The sequence below is a fragment of the Etheostoma cragini genome, chromosome 16, assembly GCF_013103735.1.
Source record: "Etheostoma cragini isolate CJK2018 chromosome 16, CSU_Ecrag_1.0, whole genome shotgun sequence".
NCBI classification, from domain to species: Eukaryota; Metazoa; Chordata; class Actinopteri; order Perciformes; family Percidae; genus Etheostoma; species Etheostoma cragini.
Window position 1 is genome coordinate 15,803,366 of NC_048422.1, and position 17,648 is coordinate 15,821,013.

General features: G+C 37.9%; 1 protein-coding gene across 1 annotated transcript in view; it reads right to left on the minus strand.

Annotated features, from left to right (window-relative positions):
* The window catches only part of LOC117958903 (astrotactin-2-like), a 264,011-nt gene that overhangs the window by 197,626 nt on the left and 48,737 nt on the right, over positions 1-17,648 (minus strand). The window contains exon 2 of the mRNA XM_034895621.1: positions 14,221-14,408. Within this exon, the coding sequence (XP_034751512.1) occupies positions 14,221-14,408 (188 nt within the window). The remainder of the gene's footprint in view (positions 1-14,220; positions 14,409-17,648) is intronic.

Sequence of the window (17,648 nt, forward strand, 5' to 3'; positions counted from 1 at the left end):
CTGAGTAACAAACTCATTCCGTCACATGCTGTTTGTCTAAAAGGCAGATGGATATGAATCAATGTGCACTGAGTTACCACCGAAGCATAAGCAAATAAGCACATCATGAATGTAAACATTCGTGTGAAACAGAGAAAGACCGTGCATGCAGATGATTCTATGGAATTGTGTTGGTGTTGTGTGTGTCCAAATGAATTCATAGTGTAAGACATCATTCATTACAAAGCCAAAGAAACAAGAAGCAATCCTCTCTTGGCTACATTCATGTCACAACCACAAGCCTGGACCCTAGCCATCATGACAGTGGCATAGCCCTTGAAGCAGCACCACAGCACCTGACCATGTGTTTAGTGTCCTTCTAAAATCTGGGAACTGAACAGCTATGAATGTGAACATGTGGGAAACATGCCAGAAAGCTCCTGTGAAGAGCGGCTTGTACTATTCACTCCCCTATGGATACAAGTAGGAGACAGAGCCAGAGCTGAACACATAAAGAACACCCTGGCCTACTGCATACGCATATGGCGTAACTCACTGGAGAAGATTATTGTGAATAGTGGTCCGTAACAAAGCTCCTGTCCTCCTTATGGACTAATTAAAGGAAATTACACTTTTTATACTCGCCCCAAGTGTACTAATGACCTCATATCCATGCTCAGCGTGAGGGGAAAATACCTGCAAAGAAAGTCATCGCTTCATAAATATAAAAAGTATAAATTAAAACGACGATAAGAATTTCCAGAGGAAACTGCATTCATTACTGGCTGATGCTGATGAAATTTGCAAGATATATCACATAATTTGGAAGACAATGATAAATCCAAAAGATAGACAGTGGTTACTCAAGAACCTGATGACTGAACCGTACAGCAGACATTAAGTTATAAGAAGAACATTATAAAACACCATGTTGCTTGTTTCCTAATTACTTTAACAGTATCATCCCCAACTGCATGTCATGGCACTAATGGCTCTGGTTAAGAACAATTAGCAACGGCGGTGAGGCAATGCATTCATTGATTTAATGGACAAGTGGGAAAGGTGTAGACTGACGTGTTCATCAGTCAACATCCCCTTACATCAGGCAGGAGTTTCAGAAGGTGAGGCTAAATACAGTACTATACACATACCTATATTTTTACAGACATTAACACAGTTAACACTTCCACATATTGTTAAATGGGTTAGTGAAGGCGTTGAATTAACCAGGCCAAGCTATGCAAGACAAATAACCAAGAAATAGGAAATTAATCATGTTTTCTTGATATTTGATTCTTTCTTTTAGCTTTACATGATTGCTCCGCAGATATGGAAAATCTCAGACCTTCTGACAGGCTCAGAGCCCTGATTGAGACTCTGCTCTCTGGATGAGACAAAGTTCAGGGAAGTATCTGCACGCTGCTCCAAATGGAAGGTGTAAAAACGGAACTACGGCAGAAATACAGAAAGCACAAACGCAACACATCTGCCACAGGATGTCGACAGCAGAGCGCGTCCATTATGAACCTAAAGCTGCAGAGTCCACAGAAGCCGAGCTGCTCATCTCTATTTTTACAGAGAGAGTGGACATTAACTGACGCACAGGTCTGTTTCAGAGCTCTGTGTGTTTGAGTCTGAACACACTGACTGTAAATGTCAGGCACGTTAACTTCAAACTAAATCAGAAAAAAAGTATTGCCATCCTAAACTTTGTGTTGATGGCATTAATATATTGGATTTTGCTTTAGAAAATTACACAGAAAATTACACCTTTCACAGATAAATAAGCCAACTTATGATTTTGGGGGTTTACACAGGCTATTGTCCGGTTTCATATTTGTGAGTTAACTTTTAAATATACATTCGGGGCTACACTCAAAGCATTTGGGGCTGAAGCACCGGCAAAATCAGCTTACACCGCTTCTGCTCAATGCTAGGCTTTTTAGGGACATGCAAGGGAAAACAGTTTCAGGTGAGAGGACAAATTGTCTTTGAAACAGACCACAATGACTTCCAGCTGGAACCAAAAGCAGCTACGCCCGGAATAGGGACACCAAAGTACACTACTGCAACTAGGCACATTTAGAGAGTCCCAGTGGATGAGAGGGTCACCCCAATGAGACTGCATGTTGCAGAAAGGGGAGAACACCAACTACTGCTTTTATGCGAGCATCTCATGGCATGCTAAAGTACTCTACCTTCCTGGGAAACAGTGAGCCGCCAAACGCAAATATATAGTGGTACTAGAAAACATAAAATAACCACATTAGTGACCCGGGTGCCTGGAGCAGTATTACTGGGAGGAATATCCTCTTGGTTGGTGAATTGTTATTGAAAATCTGTTATAGTGATGAATTGTCTATATTGAACACCATGTTAAGGAGGCCAAAGCAGTGGCATAAACAGAAATGAAAGATAAAATAAATAAGAACATGGGCATGAATATGGAAAGCCTTGAAGAAATCATCAGTAGCTATTACAGAATATCCCTGATGTGATTAAAACTGGTCATCACTTCCAAGTCTTCTTACTATCTATAATGGATTGTGTAGATTATGTAATACATTATGTGTGTTGCAATATCACCTACAAAAGGTATGGGGTTTACGTCTATATTGGAACACATCTGCTCGCTTAGTTGTTGAAATAAGTGTTGGACCATGTATTTAATTGTTGGATATACCAATTGAGGTTTTTGACGTGTTTCAATGGTGTGGAATGAGTTCACATGCAGTTGACTTTCATTAGACCTCAAAGGGATGGAGAACATTGGGGAACCAACTCAAAACTAACAAATAAGCTCTCAGAAGGCAACAGATTTATTAGTGGAGGGAGCTCAGGGTCGCTCCCAATGGCAGCGTTCACTGGGGTAGTAGGAGAGCTTGAGGGGTAAGCTGACGGCGCTGGATATTGTTAGGTTGTCACAGATTAAACTGTCTCTTCAATGTAGTGTGAACTTGAGAACAGTGCTTTGCATTTGTCTTGGCAGACTGCAGCAGCAAAACAGCCAAAGACAGCTGTATGTGTCTGCCAGGCTACAGTGCCACATTGGTTAAATGCCAAATACTTTAAACTAATGCATTATATGCAAGTCTTTCACTAACTGGGGGGAGTAAGACTTGGTCATTGTCTGTAGTAATGAGTGACAAACAGGGGCACATTGCTTGTAGTTATTTAAGTAAAGTGTTTTAGTCCACTGTTTGCAGCAGTGGTGGACGGTCTTTCAGTCCCCATTCAAGCAAAAAAAGTTCCTTGTGCAAAGGGAAAGCTGAAATTGATTGGACCAAACAGAACTGGAGTTATGAAAAATCCATTTAAAAAGAACACACATTGAATTTAGTAATAATTTTTTAAGTCATTGCATTTAATTCAAAATGGCTCCTTGAAAATTAGGTTTTGAACTAATTTAATAAAGGTATTCTGGCTAGAGCCCTTAGCACACTATTGCTGCAAGCAATATGTTTGATGGTAAATCTGCCCTAAAAATTCCTAAACATTTACCGCGCATGTGATATTGTGAGAGACAAAGTTGGCCCAATTATATTTTTTTACAGATGGCAATACATAATAGCCCCAGGATCTGAAATAGCATGCTGCTCTATTTTCGTGTAACAGCACTATCGATGCAAAAGAAAATCAGCATTGTTTTCCAGACATGCCGTTGATTCTACACATCCCGGCAAAACGATGATATGTCTAACTCTATGGAAATCTACTGTCACAGTGGACAAGAAAAAGCTTGCTGTTGAGTCCAAAACTCATTTATTAGATTTTAAAGAAAACATTTTTTTTAAAGACTAATTTTTAGGTGCGAGTATCAAGTGAAATAACACTAACAACCTCATGCAGTAGAATGACTAACGTGTGCTGGGGGCATGAGATGGTAAGTTTCATGTGACATGCTGCTGTGCTGCAGTGGCAATGTGTTTTAGACTTGAGGAACATTATCACTTTGATAGAAGTGGGTCTGTTGCTAAACCACAGGTTTCTTGTACCAGGAAAAGTTCCAATCCAGAGTGATTCAATTTTGCACTGAAATGGCATTGTTCAAATAATCAAGATGGGCAAGAAAAATAGGAAATTTCCCCCCGGCACTAATATAATTTTTCAGAGAGTGCTTGGAACATAAAAAGCCTTCACAAAAAATATGTGCCTGTTTTTGTTAAACCTAATTACATAAAGAAATTAATTTCTTTTATACAAGTTATTTATATAGAACTTTAAAAGCAAACATGTTTTGCCACAAAATACTTTGCAAATAAAGAAATACATGTATACAAGACATGCATTAGATACAAAATTAAATAGAAACAAGTTTCAACACAATTTAACCCAGGGAATCAGATAAAAAAACAGAAAACAAACAAGTGAAACTAAATTAAAAGCAAGAGAATAAAAGTGGGTCTTAAGGGGCCTTTTAAAAACGACATACTCAGGCTTTCTAAGGGCCTCTGGCAGGCTATTCCTTTTTTTCCATGAAGGTGCCAACATGCCACGTTGGGTGGATCGAAGGATCTGGTGGTGCTATAAAGAATGAGGTTCTAAAATCAATGTAGGGTTCTATGGAGACATTGGTTGACAATTAGAAGGACTTTGAAGTTTTTCCTAAAATGAATGGGGGGGCAGTGTAAAAAGGGAGTTACGGCAGAGGGTTGGGGGAATATAAAGATACAAATACATAAATAACTAAAGCCTGTTACAAATATATAATGTACATTCTCATATTGTCTTTATACTCTGCACTATTGACTCTATTTCATCTATCTTTTCAATTATTTTGCCATTTACTTCTGACTCAATCATTTCATTGACCTCACAGTAAACTAAAAGAAAGAAAAAAAGGCTTTTATATATATAAAGGTGCAGAATTCCACTTAACAAAATAATTAAAATTATTTTAGTTGGAGAATTATTGGTTTGATTGGCTAGTGTAGACAAGAGCAGAAAATGGAATGGCATGATGTTAAATGTTATTAGGTACTGCAAGATAAATTGGATTCAAAGGAAGGTACTTCAACATCATCTCACAAGTTTGCCTGTTCAACACACAAATAGTAAACCCAAACAAATTTTGTAATTCCATGTAGTTACATAGTTAGTGATATTATCATAACCACAACAGTGCTAAATTACCTATTTTTGAGGTTATAAACTACAATTTGTTGCCGCGAAGGCATGAAAGACACCCACTATATACACCCCCCGAAACTCAAGGGATTGTTGTCAGCTGTGGAAGGCAAGGACAAAGACTAACAGCCGGCTAAGGAATTTACCACACAGATCGACACTGCCAAGCCTTGATCACACACGAAATGTTTAAGCTACAAATACAAACGGAACTGCTGCGTTATGATTTTCACAAAAGCCCGGCTGAACACACTTATCATTAGCAGCTAACAGCTAGCACCAAACAGCTAGCAATAGCAGCTAACCAAGCAAGCAAGCTACTTAGCGGCAAGAGCAAGACAGGGTAGGTGAATTAAAACCATGTCTGACTTAAAAACACATCTTGATGTTTCTTAAGGGCCCTGTTTATGTTGTACAGGCATAATAATTGCATCGTGTGTCTGTTAAGAAGCACACAGGCACTCTAAAACTTGCCCCGTTAACTGCCTTTTTAGCTCAGTGGAAGCTTGTACACGTAGCTGCAGCTACTCAGTGTTGCCTGCACCGATTCAGGTCGGGGTTTCTTCAATCGAAAGAACTTGCATGTTTATAGTGATCAAGATTAACATAAAAGTTGGCCGGAATTCTCCTTTAATGATAATGTGGCTCTCTGCCTTCTTGATGTGTAAATGGTCAACTAATTTCCATAGCAATTTCCTAGGGGGATAACAGGTCAGGGTTGCGTTTACAGGTTGTTGCACTGTGCCCAAGTTGCCAAAATATCCTACATATGGAACGGTTTAACCTGTGAAATTACCTGGGCAATATTAGCAACGGTACTGAGGCTTCAACCCTTTCGTTTAGTAGTTCACATAAACAAAAGGAAGAGAAATTAACCACAGTGCATGCTAATTTGATTTAAAAAATCTTTGGTAATTTGCAAGAATTTGGACCAAAACCTCTGGAAGGTGGAACAGAGGAGGGACCGATTATGGGATTTGTGGGATTGTTGGGCATAAACTGTGTCGTTTATATTAAACAATGAAAATAAATCTGGATTAAAAGGGACTTACTGACTTTAAGCACAAACAATGTAAAGATACTTCGGTAAAAATATTGGGATTTTTCTTTAATCGGATAAATGCAACATAACATTGATTAATATAAGTCTGATGTCCTAAAAGTAGTCTGATGTGTTTGTAAGCAACTGAAAAATAATAGCACCACATAGACATTTTCTTCCTAATATTTATTAGAGCTTTTACAATTACTCATGCCGCGATATATATATTCTAACAAGCTGCAAATTGGCATATTCAGACAGACTTTAATATGATGGATAAGTATAAATTAAGGGATACATACAAAGCAGTGATGATGTAAAGAAGCTTTATTACATGGCGCAGAAGAACAAGTAGCTTCAGCCAATAACTTTGCTAATAATTCTTACTTCTAGATACTCCATGTTTCTCTTTTAAGCTGCTGCCTACCAGAATGTTTTGATTATAGCACTGATTTTGTATTCATGGTAAAATGACACACATGTGTCAATTAAAAGAAACCAAAAGGTGGCCTAAACAATTAAAGCTTAGAGCAATTAAAATGTAGCTTGCTTGAACTTTAATATAATAATTAAAAAAATGTCCTCACCCGCAGCAGCATTATGCCTGAGTGTGCCGGGGCATGGTGAAGATTAATTTATGTAGCCCCTGATTCCACAGGAGCCACGGTTGCCTCAAAAGCGTCGATGACCCACCACACACTGATGGTAATATATCACCAGTGACTGCTTAATTATAAGGAAGCAATTTCAACCGTGTAGGGTGCACTGTGATCTTCATGCATAACTATCAGGACAGAGATAAGAATAGTAGTCCTCCCTTCACATTGTGTGAGTGCATGAATAGTAAATTACCCCAGGCATAGGCTCAATATTGAGAAACTATTTTAAAAATGAATGTTTTCTATAGATGTATTGTGTTTTTAGTGGTTGGCTAACTAAAGTATTTCAAATAATGTCCAGATAGTCAATTAAACATGTCTAATTTGCATTTGTTTGTTGTCCAATAAACACCCGGATCTCAGGGAATAGATGATTATGTTCGGTAATGTGGCATACAAAAGGCTGTGAACTGCCAGCTTTTATTGCATCTCATTTTGGTAAAATACTACCTGTCCTTCCAGTGAACTCAAACATGCCATCTTTTGAAAGATTATTCACAGTACTACACAATATGACTGACTGCCTTTTCCTGTGAACTCCATATTCATATTCCCACTGCATTAAATCATTTCCACTACTGATGAGAGAGAAATGCCATTTTATCTTACCTATGATTCGTTTTTCCACCAAAAAGCCTCCTATAGTATATCATGCATTGTTGCATCATGGATTTTTTTCTGGTGAAGAGGTTGAATTGAGCAGAGAAAATTGCTTTTTCACTGTGATCTGTCTTAGGTGTGGGGCGGGGGCTTTGTTTCGCGCTGCTTTAGTACATCTTAAAAGATCTGATCAAACCACCAGTGTGACCTCTTTTCTGAACACAAACTGTCTGGTGTTAGATGTTAATAATTCCATAAATCATATCATTTTTTTGTCATGTTTCATTCTACAGATCAAAGTTATTTCTGAAATGATTTACATTTATCAATCATCTTTGCCTCCAATAGTGTGAACACATGTATTACTCTGTATGAAGGTGTTATATGTCCTGCCGCAAATGTTCCCATTTTTGCAAATGTATGATGATGAAAAACTATTATATAACTATATTGTTTTACTGAACAGAGTCAGAAGCTGCAGTAAAACAGTGACAGACAGCAGTGTTCTGCAATGAAGTACTTTGCCTATACTGAAATATGGAATAGTACCCTTCCTATGATTTACAATCACAGTCTGGCAATCACAGTCTGGCTCCTGCCAGAAAATCCCTCAAAAAGGTACACATCAAAAAAAGCCAAGCAAAGACTAAAAGCAGCTAACCACCAAAAATAATCCTTGCTATAGCTGCTAAAGTGTGTGTGATTGTTTTGATGACACAATGCAAATTTTCAGATAAAGGCCTCCAGGCATGGCAAGGGAGCACTTTGAGCGGTAATGCAGCAAAAAAGGCTTCATTGTACTGCAGTGTGAGAAGTGGTAATTTTCACAATACCTAACAATCAAACAAACTACATGTGGCAGGCAGTATGTGTCTCAGTCTGTGTGACTGAATGCAACAAACCACACTTCTAAGATTTGCTTTTTCATTTGAAGGAAGTTTATAAAAGAGGTAAATTAATTATACAGAAGTTGTTGATTCAGACTCATTTACTAATGATTATAATAACAGAAAATGTTACAACAACATCAGAAATAATTAAACCAAAATTTAAAATCAATTTTTATTAAATTAGCAGGGTTCTTGAAAAGTGTCAAAATGTGAAGTATCACAATGAAGTTGCAGTAATGAATACATTTAACAGCTATATACAGTATTTACAAGTTACAAGAATAATAGAACCAATGGCCAGTGTTTGAGTAAGAGATGAAGAAGAAAAAAATAAACCAAAGAAAAACTGAGAATCCTATGGAAACCAAACTGCACGGACAGTGAAGAGTTGCTGCATTTTCCTGTGAAAGAAAGGCTTCCCTTTGGTAGTAAGCAGGTCTTAGTAATACACGGGGGTCTGCTAAGTGTTCAACACTTCTTTTGGAAATTCAAACCAAGCCAGTCAACATGGGTATATCCTTGATCATGAGATTTCACACAACCCGGGAGAAATGCACAAAAGTTACCTCAAAGCTCCCATATTATGCTCATTTTCACACTCAGTTTAAATGTCACTTTTCGAAAGGGCATACAAAATTTATTTTTTGAATAAGAATTTGTATTTTTCTTAGCCTATTCATTGTTCTATGTATTTTATTTGTACTATTGAGCAAAGCAAAATTTCTATTTCGATTTTTATTTAATTTTGTAAAATAATTAGTTAAGAACACATTAATTTATTTTTATGCTTGTGTAACATTATGTGTATTTGTGAAATTTGCATTTCAAGATTTTTGTATTTTGTTCAGTATGCTTGATAATCAAGCAAGTAGACTTATGATAACACATCGCAATCGTAACCACTGTATTGTTAATCGCAATGACTCTTCAAATGACTTTTTCTTCAAATTGTGCAGCTAATCATTGTACTGTAAAACACATCTATCTGACCGCTAAGTCAGTCAATTGTCATTTTACCCCGCGTTAAAACGGATACCTGTCTCTCTGCTGCTGTCATATGACGGCGAGACAGCGGAGGGGAAGGACAGCAGAAAGCACGAAGACTTGGGAAAATGATTGCTTGAGTGATTGAGAAACTGACAGCTCAATGCCAGAAGAATAGAGTGATCACACTTCAGTCTGGCCCAGAACTGACAGCATCAGACAATGTGATGTTCACTCAAAGAGCCCAGAGACACCTTGGGGCCATGAGGCCAAACCACCAGACCTTCTGTCCTGTTCAAACTGCCTCAATATGATTCCCCTACTCTTACCCTCCTTTACATTTCAAACACTGATGGCTGTTTTTTTAAAGAGATGCCAATTCACAAGAAAAGGTGAAACCAACTACCTAAAAACCTGATTATACCGTGTTTGCAAAGACAGTGTACATGCGCAATTGTATAAACCATGTTTAAAGCAGCAATGATTAATATTTAACAATGGAGCTCATGACTTCGTGTATTTTGACATGGTTGCTAGCTCAACAAATGCTAATGTTGCTCTGTATTTGCTGGATGTGTAAAAGGTTTGCTGACCGCTTAGCCACATCACTGTAATGTAAAAGGTTTTACTATGTAAGATGCATTAGTCAGTGTCTTTCTGCAAAAACATGCTATGCTAAAAGTAGCTTAAGGATTTTTTAAACAACGATGGAACTTTGGAGCAAAGTTTCTTGTGCTCTACTAGCATGCACACAAAGAAGCTGAAATGTTCATTTATTAAGGATATGGGTTTACGTAGAGAAGGATAGGAGCACAGACAGAACAAGTAGAGCAGTGTCTAATTATAAAGATGTACTGTAGGAGAGAAGGTTGAGCAGAGGGCACTAAAACGCAACCAAGACAGGGAGAAAGAGGGATGTTATAACAATTCATTATTATAATACTTATAATATCAGAAATAATCCAATAGCAAAAAACAACATATTAAACATCTTCTGTAATGTTTTGTTTTGTTTGGCTTGAGCATCAACTGGGCATTGGGTGAGAGGCAGGCTACACCCTGGGGTGGTCCCCATTTTACAAGGCTAACACACACAGACCGAGAACCACATTCACACTCACATATGCTCCATTTAGAGTTGCCAGTTCACCTAAGACTGCCAACAAAAGCAGTTCCAGGAAATTTAAATATATGGAACAAAATGGGTACACCAAAACAAATTGAAAACAAATTTAATGTGATATTACGTAAGTGAATTTTCTTAATTACTTTTAAACAGAAATACAGCGCAACCTATCTGCCAATTGAAATGAAGGCCACAGGCATACAATGATGCATTGATATTTGGAAAGATTTACAAAGTTGGCAAGAACACCACGGGATATTGATGAAAGCCTTTTATTATTTTAAATGGATGACATTTTGACATTTTGTCACAGTAAAAAAAGGAGATGTAAATAATAAAATTGAAATGATTTTTGAATTCCATTTAGCTTTTTGGGTTACAGGATCCTTCGTACTCCAACAAGTCAAAATGTCTACTGTGGAAAACGCCTGAAATATCTACTTACCTATGGAAATAACTGGTTGTCAAACTAGTAATCATACCACGTAATACGCTGACACAACAATTAACAGCATTTTGAACATAATCTTTCAAACACATTAATTCTACTTTTCCCACAATATTTATAGTCATAAGAGAACAATGAAAGGAGAGTTACGAGGTGCAGAATAAAGTTCATCTTTTTGAATGTTTATAACTAGTATAATTGTTAGGTTATTATTTTGGTTATGTCACTTTTAGTTTAGTTAACACTGCCTCTAAAAGTACCCATTTTGGCAAGTTGACATCTATTACAGGCTATCAAACATATCTTGGCAGATTTAAATGTTGCTGAATTTTCAAATGATTTAGGCAGTGTCTAGAATAAAGTGTTATGTAAACAATAATTATAATGTTGGACAAAATGACAAATGCTAAAAACTTCAACTTTAGGATCACAGTGTTATGACGATGTGAAAATTCATGTCAAGATGTCGAGATCTCTGGTTGCAGTGAAAGTGACAGACCAAATTACACGCAACTCTGGTCATAAAAATATGTTTAATCATGTTTATCTTAGCTGTGGAGGCATAGTCATGACAGTGTTATGAACACTTCTTTGAATAACGTTTTACCAAAAGTGTTTTTAGTGTGAGAGAAGAGGAGCTGGGTCTGTGAGCAGGAGAGGTCAGAGTATTCGAGAGAATGCAGAGGTGGATAGAGCGAGGAGATGCGGTGCACTGAGAGGAGGGTAAAGAACGAAATAGAGCAAATGGTGGGATGAGCAAGGAGAGGTGAGGCAGAGAAAGTCAACCACAGAACAGGTGCGAAACATGCAACCTGAAGTTGGAGTTTTTGGAGAAAGAAGGTGTGATGTGACAAAAACACAAGACTAAGAGAAGAGAGGTGTAAAAACACAGCCAGGAGTGTTCGCGATTTACAACTACACTGAACAAAATTATAAATTGCCCCCATTTTTTATGAGCTAAACTCAAAGATCTAAGACTTTTTCTACGTATACAAAATGCTAATTTCTCTAAAATATTGTTCAAAAAATCTGTCTAAATTTGTGTAAGTGAGCATTTCTCCTTTGCCGAGATGATCTATCCACCTCACAAGTGGCCTACTAAGATGCTGATTGGACAGCATAATTACTGCACAGGTGGGCCTTTTGCTGGCTAAAATAAAAGGCCACTCTATACTGTGCAGTTTAACTATATTAGGGGATCTGGGGGGTTCCGAAAACCAGTCAGTTTCTGGTTTTATGGTTTCTCTCTTTCTCTCTCTCTCTCTCTCTCTAACACCTGTTTTCCAGCGCCTTCTTGACTTCCAATATGACGCACCTGAAGAAAAAATCCAAAGCATACTCGCCGACTTGCAATGGAAAAGTAGTCTATCATTAGCAATTTCCAGTTAAAAAACTTGAGTATATGCGCTAATTTGTGTTAGGAAAAGGCTGTAAGAAACCAGACTGATTCTTATTCATAGGTTTACTAAAGAATGACACATCATTTCACCTGGTGAAGACCCCAAACAGGCAAACTGGCCAATACTTGACACAGCTATATCAACGGCTATAACTACACAAAACAGAAATTATTGCTATCGGCCCTCTATCGGCAGAAATTGCCCAATTATGATTAAAATTGGTACTGGAGGCTAAAAAAGTGGTTTGGGCTCTCATTAAAACACAGTAAGGTAAAAGTGTAGAGGCTGATCTTACAAATTAAAAAAATTAACAAGACTAGAGGGGAGAGAATATTGTGACTTTGGTTTAAGAGAGCGGCAGAACAAATTTAGGTGGTGAGTTGAGCTGCATTCTTGCATGTGTACATGTTTATGTTAATACGGAACTTCAGCCACAGCAGATTTAAAGCATTAGTAAATCCTTATATGCCACAGTCATAAAGCTGCAGTACTGAGATGAAAACACTACTCATACAAGAAAACAGCTACATATAATGAAAACTCGGGTCTTCTTGCCATTACTGTCGAACCAGCTTTCTACTCCACCTGCTAACAGTCAGTAATTGCATCCTTTTAAATGTTGACAATCCCCCATATCCTGACAAAATCTTATCAACATGAACTACTGCCTTCACAAGACTGGTTTGACAGCTTAACCTCCACCGCATACTTCTTGTCAACAAAGTCATTACTCTTTCCGCTCACTATATCAGTACCACTAACTCCAACTCTTCCTTAATGCCAGCAGGGAGGAAGAACCCTGGGGAAAACATCAACAACACACTCTGCATGCAGTATAGGGTGACGTCAATGCATATTTAAAGTGCATTATCACCTGAAAGTGTGTCAAGACACTTTCTCACTACAATAAAATAAGATTAACAGGAGCATCAAGATAGTCAACATGGACAGAGATGTCATCAGCTTGCAAAAGTTACCCTCTATAAATAGATCCTGCATACACATGTGGTGGTAAAGGCAATAATATAATGGCAAAATGGAATTGCTTTGATTAGTAAAAGTAAAGTAAATACATGCATGCAAGCCGTCTTGACAGTGTGGACCTCTGGCAAACGGAGACCCGGAGATGGAGGAAACTATCGTAGCTTCTTAGCTGTATTTCTCCATCCACCTTTAATAAACCTCCTCTGTCAGAGCATACATTGTTCTTCAAAACAGGAATGGTTTGCAGACGGTTATGAGACAGGAGTCAATTGCAGAAAAGTCTTTGAATAAACTGTGTCAACTTGTTGTCCCATTAGCGACAGGGCTAACAAGCTTTTTCTTTTTCTTGTTTAATAATTAGGGCCCGAGTGGCGACAGCTCTATTGAAACTGAAGACATTATTATTCTTCCGGCATATTAATAGCCTTTTTGAGGAGCTTAACATACTCAACCACTCACCAAAATTAGCGGTTGTATCAACCCTGGTGAAAGTTTACGTATTTTAAATTGAGCCCCTGCAGTATTTTTAACAAAGTCTAACGGAACTCAATACACATATGTAGCATGTCAGGATGTAGAAAAAATTTGAATTGAATGTTCAAAATTAGTGTGATTTTGGCCATTTCCTCATGTCGTATTTGAACAAATTCCTCCTAGAGATTTCATCCAATCAACTTCAAAATTAGTCTGTGCCATCTTAACCCTTGTGCTGTCTTCCCGTCAACCATGAAACATTATTATAAGTTGCGACACATTATGACACTACTATTTGAGTGTCAAAAAGGATATTCAAAGAGAAGAAGAGGGCCCAAACACCAGCAACCACCAGTCAAACATGACAGTGTGGATAAACCAAATGGACTGTCACACTCACACGCAAAAGATAGTGTGGTTCTTTATGCAATGCCATGCTACACATGCATTTCTGAATCAGTGTGGATCTACAACCACATTTCTTAGGCTTAAATGTTCATAACTTACCATAACTGAGATGTGCAGCAGATGCATGTGTTCATGTAGGGCATGAGTAGGCTCCCGAGCTGTGGGTTGTGTTGTCTGTGCTACAAGCTCAGACTCAGTCATGGACACATGGAAGTACAGTGTCCCATTTTCCAACCACTGCTGCTTCCAGTGTACCTGAGAAATATCTTCTCCCGTACCCGACATCTCTGCAGAGAACAAAGAGAGAGGAGAAAGGGGACAACATTTAATCCACGAGAAGTTTACATCTACAGTAAACTGGTGTTAAAGTCATTTTTCTTAACCTTAGTGTGTGAAAACTCAAAAGAAAAGTAAACATCTAAACAGCCTGTGAGGAGTTTAGTTGTGCATTAGTATTCCAGTGCTATGTTCTGTATAAGCGCACACAAACACTGTGCTGCAACTAGAAACCTTGAACCCTTGAACAGCTGGACAGACTTCTTAGGCGTATCATAATTGTGTGCATTTGTGCAGCTGGCTCGGGAAGAAATATTGTAAAGCCACTACATTTCTTAACTACTTTGATGAAATCTTCATGACTGCAATTTCCTCTTCAGAAATTTCTCTAAATTCGAAAACAAGTGGCAAGCATCACAAATGTTTTAACCATTAAAATCAATTCAGCACTTCAATTATAGACAAAATCAGTCACAGATGGGGAAGGCTTTTACCTGTTAATATTCATTTGATTACACTTTTACAATGGGAAGACAATTGATTTAGCAAGCTTGATTAAATTCATATGTCCAAAGCAATTGTAGAAATGCTGACTCACCATTCAATGTCCTTTGCTTATCCGCGTAAATCATCCTACATTTTGCACCAATATAATACCATTAGCTCCAAGCCATTTCTGGCATTAAGGATCAAACATCAAAGGAAAAGCTGAAAAGTTTAGAAGCAAAGGAGGAAAAACAATGTCCAAAATAAAATTGAAAAAAAGACAGAATTCGCAATTTATCGAGCAATGAAAAAAGAAGATTAAAAAAACAGGGGTATCTCTAGTATGTCTCGATATGGATCATGGCACAATAATCTAATACTATCAAGTGGGAGTGGTTGTTCATGAGAGACGTACTGAGAAGCCTCAGGGAGCCTTAGATTGCAAGGCTTGATACAGTATTTGTCATGCGGTTGGGTGACAAGGGCATAGACAACTGCTGACATCTCCTATCAGCGGCAGGTAGCAAATGACAAATGGCGTTCGGTGCTGCTGGTTATTAACCCACTAGCTCTGGGTCAAAGGACACGGACCAGCAGGGGAGGGTTATGTGAGCTATGTGCTCAATAGTGCCGTGGGCCCTAAGGTGCAGGCAGGGAGCATTCAGAACACACATCCCCTCAGAAAATGATGAAACTCCTAACATCGGATATATAGACCTCATATTATTATGCTAAATTAACTAATAGGCTACGTACTTACACATACTGTAGGGCTGCAATTAACAATTATTTTCCTCGTGCTTTCCTTTTTCCTATTTGATCCGATTATTTCTTTTTCAATTGATCATTTAGTATATGAAATGTCAGAAAATAGGGAAAAATGACCAGCACCAAGCTCAATAAATCCTCACATGTACAAAGCAGTAACCAGTATTTTTTTTTTTTCCTGAAACATTATTTATATTATTAAACATTTTTTTAACTGTTGTCCCATAATTTATAGGCTATAGACTCATGGAAGCATTCATTCATTCATCCATCAATATAAACACATTACCTTATATTCTAATACACCCTTTTAACGTACACTTTAAACAACATCCCTTCTTGTACTATAAGGTGTTTCTATACTTTTGCTGACTGCAGCTTATGCTTACTTATTTTGTAGGGTGTAAAATATTTAAATGGCATAACTGCTGGCTATTCAACTCTTTTTTAAATCTGTGGGCTGAAGACACACTGCTTGACCTCTCACCTTGACAGGAGATAAAGCTTTGACTGCTGGCCCAACAGTGAGGTGCCTCCCGCCATCTGTTACGGTTTTAAACAGCTTATCAAGCTCCTGTCAAATTTACCTTGACATTTTTCATATGTACTTCATGTGCATTTCAGAAAGCTTTAAATAACTGGTATTGTGCACAAAGCTGACACTTAGTTTGATCCAAATTAAAAGTGTTTTTCATGTCAACAACTGAACAATTGAAAAGCAAGTCTTACAGTAACAAAAGCAATCGTATGCAGGATGGATGGACAGTAATAGATTTCAAGGGCTGTTACCTACCTTTGTACGATTTTTTATGTAGATGAGGAATCTCAGTAAGCATGCTATTTAAAGACAAAAGGATTGTGTGGGAGTGTGTGTGTGTGTGTGTGTGTGTGTGTGTGTGTCCTTGTCTTCTGTGCTATGAGGCTTGTCATTGGGCACCTGGCCAGACGTTTGTGGGATAAAGGTGTATGGCCTCAAGGTCTGCTAGTAATTCATTAGGAGGAACATTATTAATGTGGAGAATTAATGTGTGCATGATTATGTGTATACGTGCATACTGTATGTATGTGACTGAAGCCAGTATGCTCCTAGCAAGGGTATCAGCAATGTAGTGTATCCAAAAGTGAGTCCAAGGACAACTCAAAGGAATGCTACAGTGAACATGACACAAAAAACTCTATTCATTAACCTTGTGAATCACAGAGAAATTGTGATACAACACAATGCTAGGATTCTTATAGGATAAAACAGCTTATTTTAAGTACTTTATTAACGGCTTATCAGCATTGTGGTCATAAAGCTCTAGTCGGAGAGAGACAAAAAGACATTAGACTCATAGTATTCCAAAACTGCTGAAAGAACATAAAAGTGGGGGTCTGATTTGCAGAATCATGCATTTATCTGAATCTATAAGCCACTATTGAGGTTGCTGTCTGCCGTACTATGTTTTTCAAAGCATACACTACATGTAGCGTACCAGTATAGAGGTCGTAATTCATTTTAGTCAACAAAAAAAATCCATGCAAAAATTACTTTGACTTACACATACAGTAAAGTACAGGCGACTCCTCCCCCAGGTTTCCTTTCAGTCCATGTCATGCACTCTCATTTGCTGTAGCTTCCCATCAGAGTCACTGACACAGGGGACAGTTTACACATTGCACTTATGCGTTTTTATGTGAGACCCGAGCCAATGATGATTTGCTTCTGATATGGGGCTTTTGCTCCAAAAACTTGGCGAGCGGAAAATCAGGGCTGAAGTCCTTTAGTGGGCACTTGCCATTAGAAAGACAACATAAGTAAACCTACGCTTATCAGTGTCCTGATGTCGCTATCACTTGTGGAGTGATAGTATAGCTCTTAGTAGTAGCTGTTTAAAAAGATCATTTCATCTGCAAAAAAGCCTTGCAATGATGAGCAATTTCATAAAGATAGACTTTAGGAAAAGGATCCCGTGAATGTCCCCGTTTCTTGCATGAAAAAAATAAATCCTGATTTT